General features: G+C 39.9%; 1 protein-coding gene across 2 annotated transcripts in view; it reads right to left on the reverse strand.

The window, feature by feature from the left end:
- Rgs17 (regulator of G protein signaling 17) overlaps positions 1-18,202 on the reverse strand; it is a 101,142-nt gene that overhangs the window by 22,718 nt on the left and 60,222 nt on the right. For both annotated transcript variants that reach the window (XM_046427341.2, XM_046427342.2), the window contains exon 2: positions 11,405-11,548. In XM_046427341.2, coding sequence (XP_046283297.1) covers positions 11,405-11,523 — 119 coding nt within the window. In that variant the 5' untranslated portion in view covers positions 11,524-11,548. The remainder of the gene's footprint in view (positions 1-11,404; positions 11,549-18,202) is intronic.

The following is an 18,202-nucleotide window of genomic DNA, read 5'->3' on the forward strand; positions in this document are numbered from 1 at the left end:
AATTATAAGTTAGTTTGCAGTCTACTGTCTTGTGCTGGGGGATGTAGAACTTTGGTCAAACATTCTTAGAACACATTCAGTAGATAAGGTTTTCATTATCAACAGGTAGGGAATGCATTTATGTAAAATGTTTTATGAGAACTATTGTGAGAGGGGGATCTCCAAATTATTTCAATCCCAGTTTTGAGTTGTCCATAAACATTAGTTTCTTCTTTTGAAACATGGAAACCAAAGCACTTCATTCTCCAAGTCTTTCTCTTTGCTACTAATTGTTCCTTCTACATGAATCTGCTTGAAATGATGAGTTTTAAAACATCCCTCTTTTTGTCTGTATTAAATTTCTATTTCAAACCTCAAGCCATGCATTTTAGGCTCATCAGTATGTTCATTTGATTTGGAATGCAAACTGCATCTAACAAGTAATTGCATGGTTAAAATCTGGAACCACTCTGTAAGCTTAGACAAACAACCAAAGTTTTTTCTTTGGCATAAACAAAGTAATCTTTATTTTTCCTTAGAATTAACAGAATCAGAGGACTGAGTATTTAGATGAACTATTATGATATATACCCCATGATTTGTTTCTGTTTGTTTGTTTGGACTGGGGATTAAACTCGGGGATGTTTTACCACTGACCCACATCTCCAGTCCTTTTTATCATTTATTTTGAGACAAGGTCTTGCTAAGTTAGTCAGGGTCTCACTAAGTTCCTGAGGCTGGCCTCTAACTTGTGATCTTCCTGCCTCAGCCTGCGGAGCCACTGGGATTACAGGCGTGCACCACCATACCCAGCCACGCCCTCGGGTCTGAATCACCTTGGTTTTCAGGTTGCCTGAAATGTGAAGCTGTTCCTTCCACCCACTGTGAGCTTCTCTGAAATTTATAGGTTAGTGGATACTTTTGGGGAAAAGCAAAGGTCTGGGATGTGAGATCAAGTGGACATCTGTTTTATTAAGACATTATGGATAAAATGGCATGTGATCAACTGAGTCTTTAAATGCCTTAGTTAAAACAGAGCTTAAGCTTTTGATTTTACTTAACTTGTGTCCCTGCCATAAAAAGCAGAATGAAAAACCCACAACTCCAGCAGCTGGTATTCAGCGATGCATCTGCTAGCCTGCAGTCGCTTACCCACCACCCATTTGTTCCCCCTTCCCTGGTGCTTTTCAGTTACTGGATAGATGACTTTGTCTAGGGTGCAGGTCGGGGGCATCCCTGGGCACAAATGCAACGGATGACAACAATCCAGACCTGTGGGGAAACTTAACTGCAGAAGGCAGAACTCCTAACACTCCGGCAGTCCTGTGGCTGCTGGTTCTGCTCTAAGATATGCTGGGCAGCATGCAAGCTGGGGAGGAAGGGCCCAGTGATGGACTGCAGGAACAGGGTCCATGACATTGACTGACAACGTACAAGGAACACTGGAGAACACACAGCGCTCAGACCTTACCATGTTGGGTAAATTCCTTTCAGCTTGGGGCGTCTAAGGGGGCTGGAAATACCTGTTAATAAAGGATTATTCAGGGGCCCTGAAGCATATACTGAACCATAAAATAAATGATTTATATATGTAGCTAATCACATCTCACCAAGAAAAAAAACTGAGGCTCAGAGAGATTAAGTGACTTGCCAAAGCCTTCAGGGTTGCATGTCACAAAACTGGGACATACGCAGATCTGCCTAATGACAGTGTGGCAGTTCCTTCCCTACCTCATGCTGCCTCTTGAAAGCAGTTTCTATTTGAGGAAGATGTGACATGAGAATTTGTGTATGATGGTGTAATATGGCAACACCACCTCTACTTACAATGAAACTCATGGAGCTAATATTCCACTGATATACATGGAATTGGTTGATTGAAATAGTTCTTTAATTTAAATAATCTAAATTTTTTGGGATATGCAGTAATGGTATAACTTTGCTTTCTCGTAGGACCAGATCCTCCAAGGTATCTGACATGCATTTATATGTGTAATCCTGATATCTGAAACAAAGATTTTATATCATTGGAAATTAAAATACTCATAATACCCAATTTGGTAGACTTATCATACAATAAGCTCCATTTTCACTGAAAAATAGGCTTCGTGATCTTACCTAGGAAAGACAGAACACAAAATTCTTGAATAATATTCTAAAATGGCAGGCAGATTGTAATAGGTCTACAATACTTAGACCATAAAAAAAAGTAAACTAGGTCCAAAGGAAAGAGTGAAGAATTTTAAAAAGATGGACAGAATCAGAGCTAATACTTATTTCAGTCAGATATGGCACAACTAAGACCCACTACCCGCAGGGGAAGGAAGGAGTAGACACAATGTTAAAAACTCATCTTTGTATTACTGTTCAGGGGAGGCCTGGAAATTCCCGCAGGTGTCCAAATAGCAACCTCATTTGTCCTGGATTTAGAGAGGTTGAAATTCATATTGTCTTAGAAACTGAATAATCTGCTTTGGTTAACTCGAGAAGGGAACTTCGACTCCCTCAAACTTAACCTTCATCACGATGTCTCAGGACCTTTAAAAAGGTGCTCCCTCGTTTTCTCTGACAGCAGCCTGTCTCTCTCCAGTTCCTCCCTGTGGCCTTAGGGAGAAGCGGGACTCTGGCAAAGCTCACCAACACCTCCTGGTTGGCCACATCACAGGTGTTTTAGGATCCCCATCGGATGGGACTTGCTGTCCCACTTAATGCAGCCTTGCCCTGCAAGCTGCAGACTCAGGTACACACAGAACTCTTAGGCAAGGCGAGCTGAAATCATCATCTCACCTTTGGTCTAAAAATGTCCTATTTGCTCATTTAATGAATCAACATCAAGTCAGACACTCAAGCAAGTAGTATGGGGTTTTCCTTATCTCTTCTCTAATCACTGTATCTTGACAGCGCCTTCTAACGTTTTCTTGACTATCTAATTCCCTGCATTCTTTTTACTGCCACTTTATTTTGGAGGCAGTAAAAAGGGTTTGGATCTGGAATGTCCCCCAAAGGCTCATGAAAGCTTCTCCCCAATCTAGCAATGTTCAGGGGTGGGGCTGCTGGGAAGGAACTGGATGATGAGGACCCTGACTTCATCAGGCATGAGCCCACCGAGGGATTCAGAGTTGAGTGGACTATTGGGAGGTGGTGGAACTGTCACGGGGGGAACCTAGTTTAGGGAGTGAATCCTTGGGGCGTGCTGTCGGGGACTTTATCTTGTCCCTGGTCCCTTCTTCTCCCTCTGCTCTGGCTGTCGTGAGGTGAAGGGCTTGCTCTAACACACCCCTGCACTATGATCTTCTGCCTCGTCTCAGGCCCAAACAGTAGAGCCAGCCAACCATGGACTGAAACTTCTGAAATCGTGAGCCAAAATAAATCTTTCCTCCTTTAAGTTGTTTATGTTGGGTATTTTGGTCACAGTGACCAAAAAGCTGACTAACACTTTCACTGAGGGTATTGCGAAAGTCTCCTAATATTTCTCTTGCTCTTTGTCTTGTCCTTCCACATAATTTCCATTCCCTTCAGAATCTGAAATATAAAGTAGACTTTTTCAGCTCCTTACTTACTCAACTTCAGTCATTTCTCATCTTTAAAAAAAGTAAAAAAGGTCCTAACTACCTCGATGGCATAAAGAACTTTTTTTTTTTTTTTTTTTGTACCAGGGATTGAACCCAGGGACACTTAACCACTGACCCCCAACCTCAGTCCTTTTTAAAATTTTACTTAGAGACAGATTCTCGCTGAGTTGCTTAGGGCCTCACTAAATTGCTGAGGCTGGCTTTGAACTCATGGTCCTCCTGTCTCAGCCTCCTAAGCTGCTGGGATTACAGGCATGTGCCACTGTGCCCGGCCATGAAGAACATTTTGTTATCCTCATGGCCAATCTCCCTGCAGACGCAGGACCTTCTGGACTTTATATCCCAGCAATGCTACATGGATTTGATTGCTCTCTCCCCAAAACCTTGCCCTTCTTTGCAAAACTCACTAGTCCTAGTTCTATTGCTAACAACCCTCACACAGAAGGATGAAGGAAAATGGTGCCTAAGAAAAACTCTCTGGTGCTGACCTGCTCGGCACCAGCTGCCACACAATCATACTACGTTCTGAGAGAATGTGCTTGTGCTTTTTTATAAGAATTTCTGTGACACAAATTTTCATATTTTATTCAGCAAACTCAACTGGCAAACCCAAATCAATCATCCATTCAGCACATGTTAAGGAAACACCTACTGGAGGTCAAATAGCATATTATGAGCCACAATGTCTTCCTGGCTATTTGAAAACACGAAACCTGAGCATATGGCCATGAAAGCACCTAGTGACGATTAACCAATATGAACTTTTGGGAATTCAAGTACAAAATCCACATAATTTGACAGAAGGTATTGACCTGATAAAGAACAGGGTCAAATGGAAGAATCACTGATATTGAAAAAAAAAATGGGATAGGGAGTTTTGAGTCAAACTCTGGCCCTCCCTAATGTGGTCAGCCTGGTCCAGGGCAGAGGGGGTCATGGCTCACCACTGGCCCTGGGCGAGGACTTCCCTGAAGCTCTGGCACACCCTGGTCACTCAGCCCAGATGGTGCTCACCACATTGTCACATGCTGTGAGTCAGCCACCATGCCGAGATCCCAGAGGTCCTTCCCAGGTCTGAGACGGAAGGACTGGGAGCTGGCTGGAGTACTGGGCTCTGGACCCCACCCACGTCTCCGTGCAGAGCCTGTTCCCAAATGCACTGCCCCCCGGCTGTCTCTCCACCTACGACCTCTTTCAGCTGTCTGCTCAGGATGGGCTTCTACACCAGAGGAAGGCTCCTCTGATCCTCTGAGGACTCTTGTTTTCCTCGGAACTCCCTTTCCTCATGGAGTCCACCCCAGTCTCAACCTGCTGGGGCCCACTCTCTGCATGGACCCGCCGGTACCAGTCTCTGCAGGAACTGGCCTCTCAGGAGTCTCTCACAGAGGTCACTCTTCCTACTCGCCACAGGGCAAGGTGGGGCCTGGCATTTTTCTTTAAAATCCTTTGAGGTTAATGCCCTCTGACTTGCCCTGTCCCCCTTATCCCTCATAACTCTGTGACCCCCCATGGCACCTCACAGGCAGACTCTTCCCTCTCTTTAGGCAGATTCCCCTGAACAGGGGAACCATGCCATAGGTGACCCCAAAGTGTCCCCATGGTAGCTACTAGGACACTTACTTGGTCCCTCACTGCATTAGCCAGCAAGTGCCTTAGCTCTAAATGCCTTCCTCTGGCCTGAATCCAGTTAACCTGCTGTCTCCCGCTCTTGACTGGATCATTGTTCTCCCTTCTACTCTCCCGAATAAGACCACGCAGAATATTTTCATCTACTATTTGTTTCTTTCCTGCTCATCTTTTAGTCAATAATCTAAATGGCACAATGTGATACCTTAAAAAAAGAGTAAATGCAGAGAAAAGGTACACATAGCACACCTTTGAAGGAAAAGTGTCAATTCAGTTCCGACTCTGTCAGCTCTACAATCGATAGGACTCTGGGCAGGAGTAACGCAGACTTGGCAGAGGCAGCTTAAATATTAAACTCTTTTAGAAGGTGACCTGGAAATAACACCAAATGTTCATTTCTAGATGCAGCCGCTTAATGAGACTTTGCTCCCTGGTATATCGGAGTCAGGGAGAACCCCAAGAAAGCTGACGAAACCCAACAGGACAGGGGGAAATGGGCATTCAGTTAATTGCAAATGAGAGATTGAATGAATGAATGATATCTACAAGTTCCATAGTCCTAATGTTGGACTGCTGATGGTGTGTATTTGGCTTGTGAAACCTGGGTTCAATTTGGTAGATGTCTTTTGATGGTGTAGTTTATAGTTCATATAACTGATAAAAAAAATGTTGAGGAAATTCACCTATGTTCTTCTGAGATGGAGTTTTGAAACTGCTGGGTTCTTTGTAAGTTCTCTTTATCTGGTTACAAGTGCTTTGGAAATACTGTTAATCCAGGGGAATAACTTATGCTGCCTCATGGGCTGCATCTGCTCTCTGAGAGTGATAGGTACAGAGGAGGCTATTCATTGATGCCTCAGATGGAAGGAGTCAGCTTACACGTGTGAGCAGTTTTAGTTCCAGGGAGTGGGCTCTCCACCATGGTGCACACTATATTTTTTTCCTCCTTAAAAAAAAAAATCCTTTGACTTTGAAAGCATGCATCTTAGTATTTATTTCCTTTGGCATAGAGCTAAAGTATGACAGCATCAGAGGACAAAACACGGCATTACTTCTGCACTGTTTTCAGTTACAAAGGCTGTAGTCCTTGTTAGAAATGGAGGGTGAGCTGCTACGAACACTGATGAAGTGTTGAGCATTCACCCAGAAAGATCTGTCCCACGGTCCAGGGACTCTGGGAAAGAATGTGTCCAAAACGGAGACGAGTTCGGTTTCAAAGGACTAATCAATTTGCTAGATTTATTCTGTGACCGATCTCTTCTGAGAAGAACCTGATGCCACGGGCCAAGTCTTGTGGTACCTGAGATTGTGAATCTGCTGGGGAAGGTTGGATTTGAAAATAGTTCATAACAGACCGGGGAATGTAATGTTTGGAAGTATTAAAGTGGATCCACCAATGGAGTGGATATTAAGAGGCCTGCATTTCAATCCCATCTCTACCACTAACACATCTGGTGACAGCCATCAAGGTCATCGATTTCCTGATCCGTAGAATTAGAGGTGGCATTTTTCAAATGCTTTGTAGTCATTGTTGTTGGTTTTGTGTATGTTTTGTTTTGTTTGTGCATTTTTTCTCGAGAAAAAGCCTACACCTAAGTCCAACAGGTAAGACAACTAAAGACAGAACCATTCCATTGCACACTCCAGGGGGGAGCCAAGCTGTGGCCAGCAGTCCTCTGCTCCACTGTCCCCTCAGCTGTCACAGCACCAAGAAGAGACCACACAAACATATGGGAAGGATGGTAGCTGAGGTCTCCTGATTTTTATTTTAATAACTAAATATAGGGAAACCCATCTTGCTTGATGAAACACAGCTAGGACAGCCAGGTATTAAAAGAGTGATTAGCACTGAAAGACTGCTAGAAAAAACAGCCTGGGTTATTTCAATGTAACCTCTGGTGCTGTGAGAGCATTTAGCTCTCAGCTCAAATAAAATTTTGAAAGCTCTACTTTTCTATCCCCTTTTTGATGCATGTTGTGTTTCTGAGCATTTCTGTTCTGCAATGCAGCTGATGTGTTACCTCAGGTCCAAGATCTGAATACCCTGACGGTCTTCACAGTGGTTTGTGGGGAGCCCCCAACATCTTTCAAACATTTCTTCCAGGTGCAGAACAGAAAAGAAGGCTACCACCTGAAAAGGCAGTTATTCTATTTTCCAGTGTCAACCCTGAAGCTCTAGACAAGGGGTCTTGCTAACATTATCTGCTCAGCTGTTCAGATTTGAGAGTCTCACATATGGAAGGTTTTGTAAGAGGCCAGAGTGTCCATCTCATAGCTGAGATGCAGACATCAGTCATTTATGTCAGATAGTTAAGTGGTCTAAACCTCCTTCTCGTGTCTTTTCATTATGTGGATATCTATGAGGAGAGCTGGGAGGCAGGAGAGAAACTTGTGTGGGGAAGAAGTGGTTCTTGACAGGATTGGAGAATGGGTCAGCTCAACAGCTACAAAGTCTACCCAGACTATTTAGATCTTGAAGGAAACTGTGGAAATATCCAGCAGTTACATACTCACTCCCTGTATCCTTCCCCCAAATAAAAAATAATGGTAAGTTTATAAAGATGGCAATAAATAAAAAAATGAGAGAACAGATGACAGTGAAATATGAAAGAGAAATGTAAATCTGAGAGAAATATTAAATTGTTTAAAAAACCCATAATATGTGAAGCTAGGGTGAAGTATTTATATTTATTGCTAGATATAGAAACTTATTTTCCAAGCACTATATTTCCTTAAAAGGAAGTAAAGTCAGCCACATGACAACTGCTCCTATTTGCAAGTGACAGCTATTTCATATTTTGACTTCTAACTTTTTTTAGTCCTTAAATTACATTTTTTCATGTCTCTTTTTGTTCTGCTCCTTTGACCTAGCCTGGAAAATTTGAAGAACATTTCTTTCTTTTTTTCACTCCAAAAAGCCCTTATAAATTTATTTTCTTAAGCTCAAAGTACAAAAATAATGATATTTTCAAAATGAATGTGTAAAGGAATTTTCATTTGCAATCTGATAGGATAGCATAATTAAAATCCCTGATTCAAAGCAATCAAACTTATTCTTTTTTCAAAAAATCCAACTGTTTACATTAGAAATCCCCTACCATTTGTTTTATATAGGACTTGTCAATGTACAGACTGTACATTTTGCAGCTCAGACTCAGGCATCCATAACCCATTGCTAACAAGTGCAGTTCCTGACCACTACGCTCTCGTCTAGGACTAGCAGGGAATACCTCATGCTTGGGGATCTGAAGTATGTGTCACCCTAAAGGTGTAGAGAGTTGCAAAACCTCTTCTTTTTTGTTTTGCTTTGTTCTTGGTATGTAGTTAGTTTTCAGCAACACTTTGCTTTCATGAGTTAATTTGAGTGTGTGTTAATTAGTGCATATTTCAAAAATTAATAAAAGTCAGTCTCACTATATATCTGTGTCAGTAAAAGCAGGTTTCACTAAACAGAGTTATGTACCACGTAAGGATGTTCCAGTCAGTGACAGACTATATACAGCAGGGGATGCATAGGGTCATAAAGCAGCTGAACATTTCCTATTACCTAGTGACGTCACTGCCATTGTATCATTGTTTAACCCATCAATCAAGAATTAAGGTGGTGCGTAGACAAGTTTACTGTGCTGACAATTGTACAAAAGTATAGTGTGTACAATTATGTATGGTACTTACTACTGGGTAATAAACAACTGTTACTGGTTTATGTATTTATATATATCACATTTATATCATTAGCATGTAGTCCTACTTATGCAAAAATGTTGACTGTACAACAGACTACAGTGTTATACCAGTGGCAACATCATCTAACTCAGGCTTACCCAGTCTCTTAATTACATCAAAAGGCCACAAATGACAGACTTATCCCATCATGGTTCATTTAGGATTACACTCTGTGTTGCTTATATGGTGACAGAATTGTTTAGCAATGCAGTTTTCATAATATATCCTCATTGCTAATTGATGCAGGGCTGTATTTATTTGACAGTTAACAAAGTGCAACCCAACTTCAGTATTCTATTTTGGTGCTTTAAATGTAAAGAAATTAAGAAACAAGTTTGGGCAGATAAATAAAATGACGTCTGAGCATAAGAACATGGTATAATGCAAATGAGAAATAGAAGTATAATTCTGAGCAGTGTATATCAATGCATTTGCAACGTTTTACACAGAATTTAAAATGGCTTTCTTTTTCAAGGAAATTTCTGTGTTACAAGTTAATTTTTAAAATTTTTATATTACTTTGAACTACCTCCTCCTTAAAGATTGTCTTTTTTTTTTCCTAATGTGAAATGTCCCACAGCCAATTCTTTTTTTTTTAATGCCTTTTTTTTGTTATTTATTTTTATGTGGTGCTGAGGATTGAGCCTAGTGCCTCACATGTGCTAGGCAAGTGTGCTACCACTAAGCGACAACTGCAGCCCCCCACAGCCAATTCTTTTTAAGTGCTCACTCTGTGTTGGATACTGTTCTCAGCTTGTTGTAGGTATATGGTATCTCATTTAATTTCTATAATAACTTCATGAGGCATGAGTTCAGGTCTTATTATTATGTTATTTGGTATCTGAAGATTAGAGAGATTAATTTGCTAAAGGTCACCCAGTTAGTGACAGCTGAGGACAAAATTTGAACCCTGGAAGTTTGAGTTCAGAACCACCATATTAAGTCACTACAGTGTTTCATGGATTAAGACTACAGCTGGATAATCTCTGTGGGAGTGTAAGAAAACAATTACACAATTATGACTGAAATACACCTCAACTAGAACTCTATTTCCTTCCTCTGAAATTATTAAGGCTTAAGAATGAAAGCAAATGAATCATCTATGACTTTCTCTAACAAAGAATCATCATTACCCAGTAATTTTTGTATGTATACTGCAATATCAGTCATTCTTCTGGGCCTGAGGGGTTTCTAGGTTGGGTAGGGCTTGTTCATCAAGGGCACCACTCAGAACACCAGTTTGACCACAATGATATTCTATCACATCAAAATACATCCTCGCTGGGCGTGGTTGCCCAAGCCTGTACTCCCAGTGGCTTGGAAGGCTGAGGCAGGAGGATCACAAGCTCAAGGCCAGCCTCAGCAACTTAGTGAGGCCCTAAGCAATTTAGTAAGACCCTGTCTCAAAATAAAAAATGAAAATAAAAAAAAATTAAGAAAGGGCTGGGGCTGGAGGTCAAGCCTCCTTGCGTTCAATTCCTGGGTTCAATTCCTTGGAAGTTAAACGTCCCTGGATTCAAACAACAACAACAATAACAACTCAGCCTCTGTGGATGCTGGGAAATTGTTGACTCATGCTCAAGAAGGAGGCTCAACCATAATCACTTGAGCCTTTGAATAAATGTGAAGTGGTTACAGGAGAACCAGATGACCACGGCTAGTCCAGAAGTTCTAAATTGGATCTCAAAGGACCACAAAACTTAGGGTTTCAAGGAAAGTTTCATTAAGTCTAACATCCCCCTGAGGACTCTCATCTGCATAAATGTCAGGACTTGGAGTCCTACTGATTTTCTCACTGAAAGGAACTTCAGGATTTGGAACTGGGAAGATTCCAGAAGGTACCTGAGCACCTCGATGGGACCTGGCAAATCAGTTTGTCTCTCTCATTATCATTCTGTCAGTAAGGAAAACCAAGAACAAAAAGAAACCTCAGAGCCTGTCAGTGATAAAAAGCAGGTTTTCTGTATCTACTTTCTGAGTTTTTGGTGAACTGACTTGGCCTTCATTCCAAGCATGGCCTTTCAGATTGGTGGTCAGGATCTCTGCTCTTCCCTCTGTGCTACTGGGAGGGGTTCTACTCTGAAGTTGCCACCCTGACTGAATTACCTGGCCATGAGGAACCTTAATGATCAACACCCCAGGAGGAAGCGCATAGTGAAAAACCACACTCAACACTACATGGAACACTACCAGGGATCGTCTTCATGTTCTCATACTACCATGATTCTGGTGAATACTGTTTTTTTACAAATAAATAACTATGATCTTATTGTTACCCAGAAGGTTTAAGATTCATAGAGAAAAACTTGACACAGTTTTCCATTCTTTACCTATCGATTTAAGTGTAGATTCTGAGGAAATTAATATTTTGCTAATGAATGTTTGCATGAGACAATGATCTGCAGTAATTCCTACTTTCAAAGCAGTGGGGGGGGGTGGGGGGAGACTGTTAAGGTCCAGCACGCATGCTCAGGGCGCACGGTACCGACAGCGCCACCTACCAGGAGCAGCTGCAACAGCAGCACCAGCAGAAGCAGCACGTGTTGTTGGGCCTCTGGTTTCCGGGCGCTTGAGCCACAGCGGGTGCTCCTTCATTCTGGGATTGCTGCCTTTTTCGCATTGCAGCTTCTTCAGTACTCAACTGGCTGAAAGAAGGGAGAAAACACAAGGTATGTAACAAATTGCCATAAGGATAAGTTGCCTCTGCAGAAGGACGCATCGTGTCCTGAAGGGAGGAAGGAGGTAATTTACGAAAAAGTAAAACCAGTCAGGTAAGTTTTAGCAGTCAGACCAATGTTTTAGAATATTATATTCTGAAAACTTTGGGGACAAAATTCTACCATGATCTGCTGCATAAATTATAATAATTATGCTGCTGCAAAGTCAAAACCATTGGTCAGGTGAATATGATAAGGATTGAAAATTTATTTTGAACTAATTTCTTTCCTCAAGAATGCTTAAATCTTCTTTCCTTAAAGTGATCACAGGGGTGAATGTAACTCGTTTCTCCACTGCTGTTTGCAGTAAGGCAAGTGGAGCTTTACAGATCACTGTTGCAAAGTTTCTAACTCTATGAGCATCATGGGGAAGATTAGGTTTGTGTTGGGTGCTCTCTCCCCTCCTTTTTAACACATGATCTCCTTGACTGAATATCTATCTGACTCATCCTCCAAGGGCCTAATCTTGAAAGCACTGTCAACAGGACCTCCATTTGGTTGGGTGGCCCTGTTGGAAAGGCATCACCTCCCTTCCGCCAGTCTTCAAATTTTAATTTCATTTAGGAAAGGATGGAGGAAGACAAAAAGCCATCAAAATGGGGGAAATTATTTTGGTGGAATTCATATGTCATAGCAGAATTTAAAAAAAAATACTAGGATACAGAATGCTCTACTTGTAACCCTATGAATCAGGACAATGACTTGCCTCCTACTGATACAGTCTATCCTGATCTAGGACTACATTACGGTTGTTTTTTTTTTAAATTTTAGTTCAGTAGAATAATGTCAAATTAGCATGAACTCTCAGGATAGAAATTAATTCTGTTGAATGATGCTTTTCACAATATGCAATGTATGTAAATCATACACAATTATTGTCATATTTATGGCTAAAAATAACACTTATTAAGACTATAATATGTAACAGGTGAGCTTTTAAAAATTATATTTTTATTTCTGAATACAATGATAGATGATCTTTTCTTGAAAATAAGACATCCTTTTAGACCACAGTGGTAGATAAATAGGGGCTAAAGCCATGGGTACCTTGTAGTTCACATGTGGAAACAAAAGGGCAAAGGTCCCACTCCAGTGGGGTATGAAATGCCACACCATGAGCAGTGGGAGACAAACTCTAGGCTACCTGCATGTAATCAGGGACTGTGGTTCTGTCACCCACATAAGAAACTGTCTAACCATTCAATGGCGCCTAACTGCAGCAGAGGGAAGTAGGGAAAGCCATCCAGATGGGACCTGTGCTGTTGTGGTTTCAATCTAGGAAAGCCCCAAGAGTTAGGCAGTGTAGCAGTGGTCAGAGGCGAAAAGGTTGGATTATGAGAGCTTTAACATCATCAGTGGATTCCTCCACTCGGTGGATTAATAATTTGGTGGTAATTGTAGGCAGGTGGGGCGTGGCTGGCCTTGGGCTAGATCTGTCCCTGGCCCCTTCCTCTCTCTGCTTCCTGGCTGCCATGAGCTGAGAGCTTTCTTCTGTCCTGCCTTCCTGCCACGATGTTCAGCTTTACCTCACACGCAGAGCTAGGGGGTCAGCAGCTAACCATCCACTGGGATGTCTGAAACCATGAGCCACAAGAAAATTTCTTCCTCTAAATTGTTCTTGTCAGGTGTTTTGGTCACAGTGGCAAAAAAGCTGATTACCACAGATGCAAAGCAGCCCACTGGTTCAGTGACCAGGCCAGGGCTGTTTCAAAAACCTTTGCTGGGTGGCAGGAATCCTGAAATACCAATGAAAGAGCTGCTTCAGGATGGAGGGTCTTGAGACACTAGTGGAGACACCTGAAAAACCTTCCATTAGGAAGAGTGAGAATGAGAATGACACTTCTCACTCAGTGTGATGCCTGCTGTCAACAAAACAACCACCACAACAAAATCCAAATGAACACTAGAACACAGAAAGCCAACTCAATAATTTGGAGGCGAATATATCTTGACCAAATGCAAGTAAAAGAATCACCTGTAATCAATTTAACAGAGATATATTTAGGTTAAACAATGTGTTCACGGAAAGACTAGTATTCATGAAGGAAACTTAAAAAATTATAAAAAATAGACAAATATTTGTAACAAGAATAAGTGGAAATGGAAAAACCAAAAAACACATAATCATTAAAAAAGATTCAGATAGAATTGTCTCCCAAGAGCAGTACCAAAGAGAATCAGAAATAGTGCCAAAGAATATACACAGAATGCAGCAAAAATACGAAACATAAGTGAATCCAGACAAATAGAGGAGTAACACTGAAAGGCTCCAGAACACCCAGGGAGACTTTCATCATAAGGAGAGAATTAACGGATTGTCAGGGAAGTGGTATTTTAAGGGAAGTTGGCTAAGAAGTTCTTAGCACTGAAAGAAAACAAACAGCACAAAACAAAGACTCACTTTGAAAGAGCACACCACATGCTGAGAAGGATGAATAAAATAAAAATCAATCTACATTTACACATAGGAGAGTAAAACTACAGATCTACAAGATAAAGGGAAAAAAGCTAAATTAGCCACAGAGGAGTCATACTTCAGGTGACTTTTTTTTTTTAATTTTTTTTTTTCAGAGAGACAGAGAGAGAGAATTTTTTAATATTTATTTTTTAGCTTTCGGTAGACTCAATATCTTTATTTTATTTTTATGTGGTGCTGAGGATAGAACTCAGCGCCACGTGCATGCTAGGCAAGCATGCTACCGCTTGAGCCACTTCCCCAGCCCTGTACAGGTGACTTTTAAGGAGCAATATTAGATGCCCAGGACAATGGGCAAGGGGATAATATCATCCTACAACTTCATATTTAGCTAAATAATAATCTAAGAGTGAAGATTATCTCATAAATTCACTGAGTTTATGGTTTAATCTTTGCTGGAATTAACTTCTGTCCAAAGAAAACAAAATTAGAGAAAGAAGTCAGAATATACTAACAACTAAGGACTGAATTTTGTAATATATGACACTGAATTTAATGTCTGGCTAAAACAAAACTCTATCTTTCTCTGTTTAAGACTGCAATAGTTAGGAAAATGGGAGGGTTTCTCTAACCCCTCCATCGAAACTGATTTTGTAGATATCAGAATGTCTCCATATTTTAAAATCTGAGTTATTCTGTCATCTTCTACTGGGCTGCTATAGTTTGAATATGGTTCTTCCTCAACAAAACTCATGTTAGGGCTTAATTCCTCAATGTGATGCTGGTAAGGGGTTGTGGGGTCCTTAAGAAGTAACCAAGCTATGGTTGTTCCCTGCTCAAAGCACTGATGTAGTTCCAGTAACAGTGGGTCAGCTATCATGAAGGGTGTTGTATAAAGCAAGGTTGGCCCTTGTGTTCACTGACTCTTTCGCATATGCCTGCTTGCCCATCTGTTTCTGCCCTGAGCTAAAGCATAATCTTGAATTTCCCAGCCTTCAGAACTATGAGCCAAAATGAAAATTTTTCCTTATAAATTTCCAAGTCTTAGATTATATATTGTAGAAACAGAAAACAAACCAAGTCATGAGCCTTATTAGCAGCACCTGACACTGCAATGCACTGCATAGGTATACCTAATATGCATCAGGTGAATTCATAACCTCCAATGAGATGGCATTGAAAGAGGACTTTTAGGAGGTAATTAGGTCATAAAGTTGGATCCCTTCTGAATGGAATTAATGTTCTTATAAAAGGAATCCCAGAGAGCTTTCTTCCCCTCTTTCTGCCGTGTGAGAACAGGAGAAGCCAATGGTCTACAGTACAGGAAGGACCCTTCACCAGAACTCAACCATGTTGGCACTCTAACTTTAGACACCCAGCTTTGAGAACCAGGAGAAATAAATTTCTGTTGTTTATAAACCACCCAGTCTCTGGCACTTTGTAATGGCAGCCCAAACTGAGCAAGAAAGACACACTAATAACTCCATCCCCTTTGAAATACTTTCTGCCCTTACCTTCATGGCCCACATTCCCCCTGGGTGCTTTCTATTTAACCAGTCACTTCTCACCCTACTTTGCTGTTTCCTTGGCTACAGTCATCTATCCTTAGAACTCTTCTCTGTCATTTCTTTGATAAACTCATTTAGACATTTACTGGATCTACTAGCCTGGTATACCAAGTCTCTAAACTAACATGTCCAATAAAGGTGCTTTTCCTAAATTCAGGACTCATGATCCAACAACCTACTCGACATCTTCTCTTGGCTTTCTCAACCTGTTGTCTCAAACTTCCTACATTCTAAGCTGACTCTATTAGTTTTTCTCCAAAACTTATTTCTCTCCTAGTTTTTCCTACTTTCGAACGTAAAAAGTCTCAAACTTCCAGTTATCCAGATGAAAGACTTGATATTTATTCTTAACTTCTCTATTCCATCCAGATTCCCCATCAGCAGATCAGCAAATGTGAGCCTTACCTGGTCCTCTCCACTTTCCTTTGGTTACTACCACTCCCCAGCTCTTCCCATTCCAATTCAATTCCATTCTGTTTTCAACACAGCAGTCAGAGTGTCTTTTAAAATATAAGTCAAATAATTTCAGCCAAGAATCTTCCTTTCAAATCTGTTCAAAATCTTCTGAAAGTTTCTCATCTTATTAAAAGCCAAATTTCTTGCAATGTAGTCCTTCATTATTTTTCTAACTGTATCTCATTTTGTGTCCTCCCAGTTCTCTGTTTAAACCACAGTGGTCTCCTAGCTGCTTCTCAGTCACATCTGATACAATCATGTGTCAGGACCTTTGCACTTATCCCACACTTGGAGCTCAACTTGTTCAAGTCTTTACTCAAATATTATATTTATTTCATTGAAAGTTTCATTCCATGGAACCTCCCATGACTATCTCGTTTAAAACTATAACTCCTTCACTTCACCCCCAGCCTGACTTATCACCCTTCCCTTTCCTGTTTGATTTTTCTCCACATTATAGATCACAATCAATCATACTACAAGTATTACATATTTGTCCAACCAACTAGAAAGTAAACCCCATGAAGACAGAGATTCTTGTCTGTTTTCCATCGCTGTAACCAGGTTTGGCATATAGGAAGTACACATCAATATTTGCTGAATGGCAAACTTTACAAGCATTCCCATTAATGACAAGAAAAAATACAATGAAGTCTTTGCATTCAATATTGAAAGTTATTAATTTCCTATCCAGTGCAATAAAACAAGAAAAGGTGAGTAAGAGTTGGAAAGGAAAACACAAATCTTAAAATTTATAATTGAATGGTTATCTACAAAGAATTCCAAGTGATTGAACAGACAAGTTATTAGAAACAATTCACAAGAGATACTAGGTCAGTCTTCAAAAATCAGATGCCAATTGTAATTAATATGAATATATAACATAAAAGCATATTCAAATAAGCACAATTTTAAACAATGTGTAACAAAAAATTCTAACAATTTCTAACAATGTGTGACAAAAATTATACAAGAACTTTACAGTGATATTATAAAACTCTATCAAAAAAAAAATAAGACCTAAAAACTGAGAGAGTTATTTTCTCAAATGGGAGGACTAAGTGTCATTAAAATGTTAATTGTCCCAATTTTATAAACTTGATATGAATGTAATAAAAGTACTAGTTGAATCATTCATGGAATTTAAAAGATGGAGTCTAAAAATGTATGTGAAAGAATAAAGAGTGAAGTATAAGCCAGGAATTTCTGGAAATAAGAATATCTTATCAGTGTAATAATAGAAAACCTTATCAGTGTAAATAATAGAAAATATCAGTGTAAATAATAGAAAACCATAATAATTAGGATACTGTGGCAACAGCATAGGAAAAGATAAGTGATCTATAGAATGGAATTCCCAGAGTGCTGAGAAGTGGAGTCAGGGACATGTGTAGTCATTACTTAGACCAGAGAATGTTTCTATATCATTTGAAATGACAGACTATTCAAAAATGGTGTTAAGATGTTTAGATTTCTAAATAGAAATATTACATCTCTAAATGATAACCCACATACAAATTCCAAATGAATAAAACACAGGTGCTGTAAACAAATTATACAACTACAAAGTAGAATAATATCACCATAGCTTCAAGAGAGAAAAAAGACTTCTTAATGGAAGACCAAGTCAAAAGGGAAAATGTTAATTTTTATGCAGTCAAATTTGTCAAAAACTTTTGAACAAACAAGGAAACCTTTTGAAATAAATAAGGAAGCCAAAAATAAAGTTTAAAAAGATGAGAACTGAACTACAACATACAAAGGATTATTAACCACCACATATAAATAACACATACAATTTTAAAATACAAATAAACCAATAGAAAAATGGGGAAATGAAATATGCAGGCAATTTATAAAAAGGGAAAATATGAAATACTCCTAAATGATATGAATAGATGCTCCAAACTAGTCGTCAGAGAAATTCAAATTAAAAAAATTATTCCACATCCAAATTTTCCATGGTTAAAAAGTCACAAAATACCAATTTGGGGAGAGAACTTGAGTAAATGAAAAACTCTCAAACATTGATGGTGGGAATGTAAATTGATAAAAATCACTTTGAACAATATTGAGGACATCTAGAAAAATTATATAACCTATGACAAATTCCACTTGCATGTTTATATGTCAGATAAAAAT

Source organism: Marmota monax, unplaced genomic scaffold (genome assembly GCF_021218885.2).
Source record: "Marmota monax isolate L192 unplaced genomic scaffold, Marmota_monax_Labrador192_F-V1.1 WCK01_AAM20220418_F8-fsc00114, whole genome shotgun sequence".
NCBI lineage: Eukaryota > Metazoa > Chordata > Mammalia > Rodentia > Sciuridae > Marmota > Marmota monax.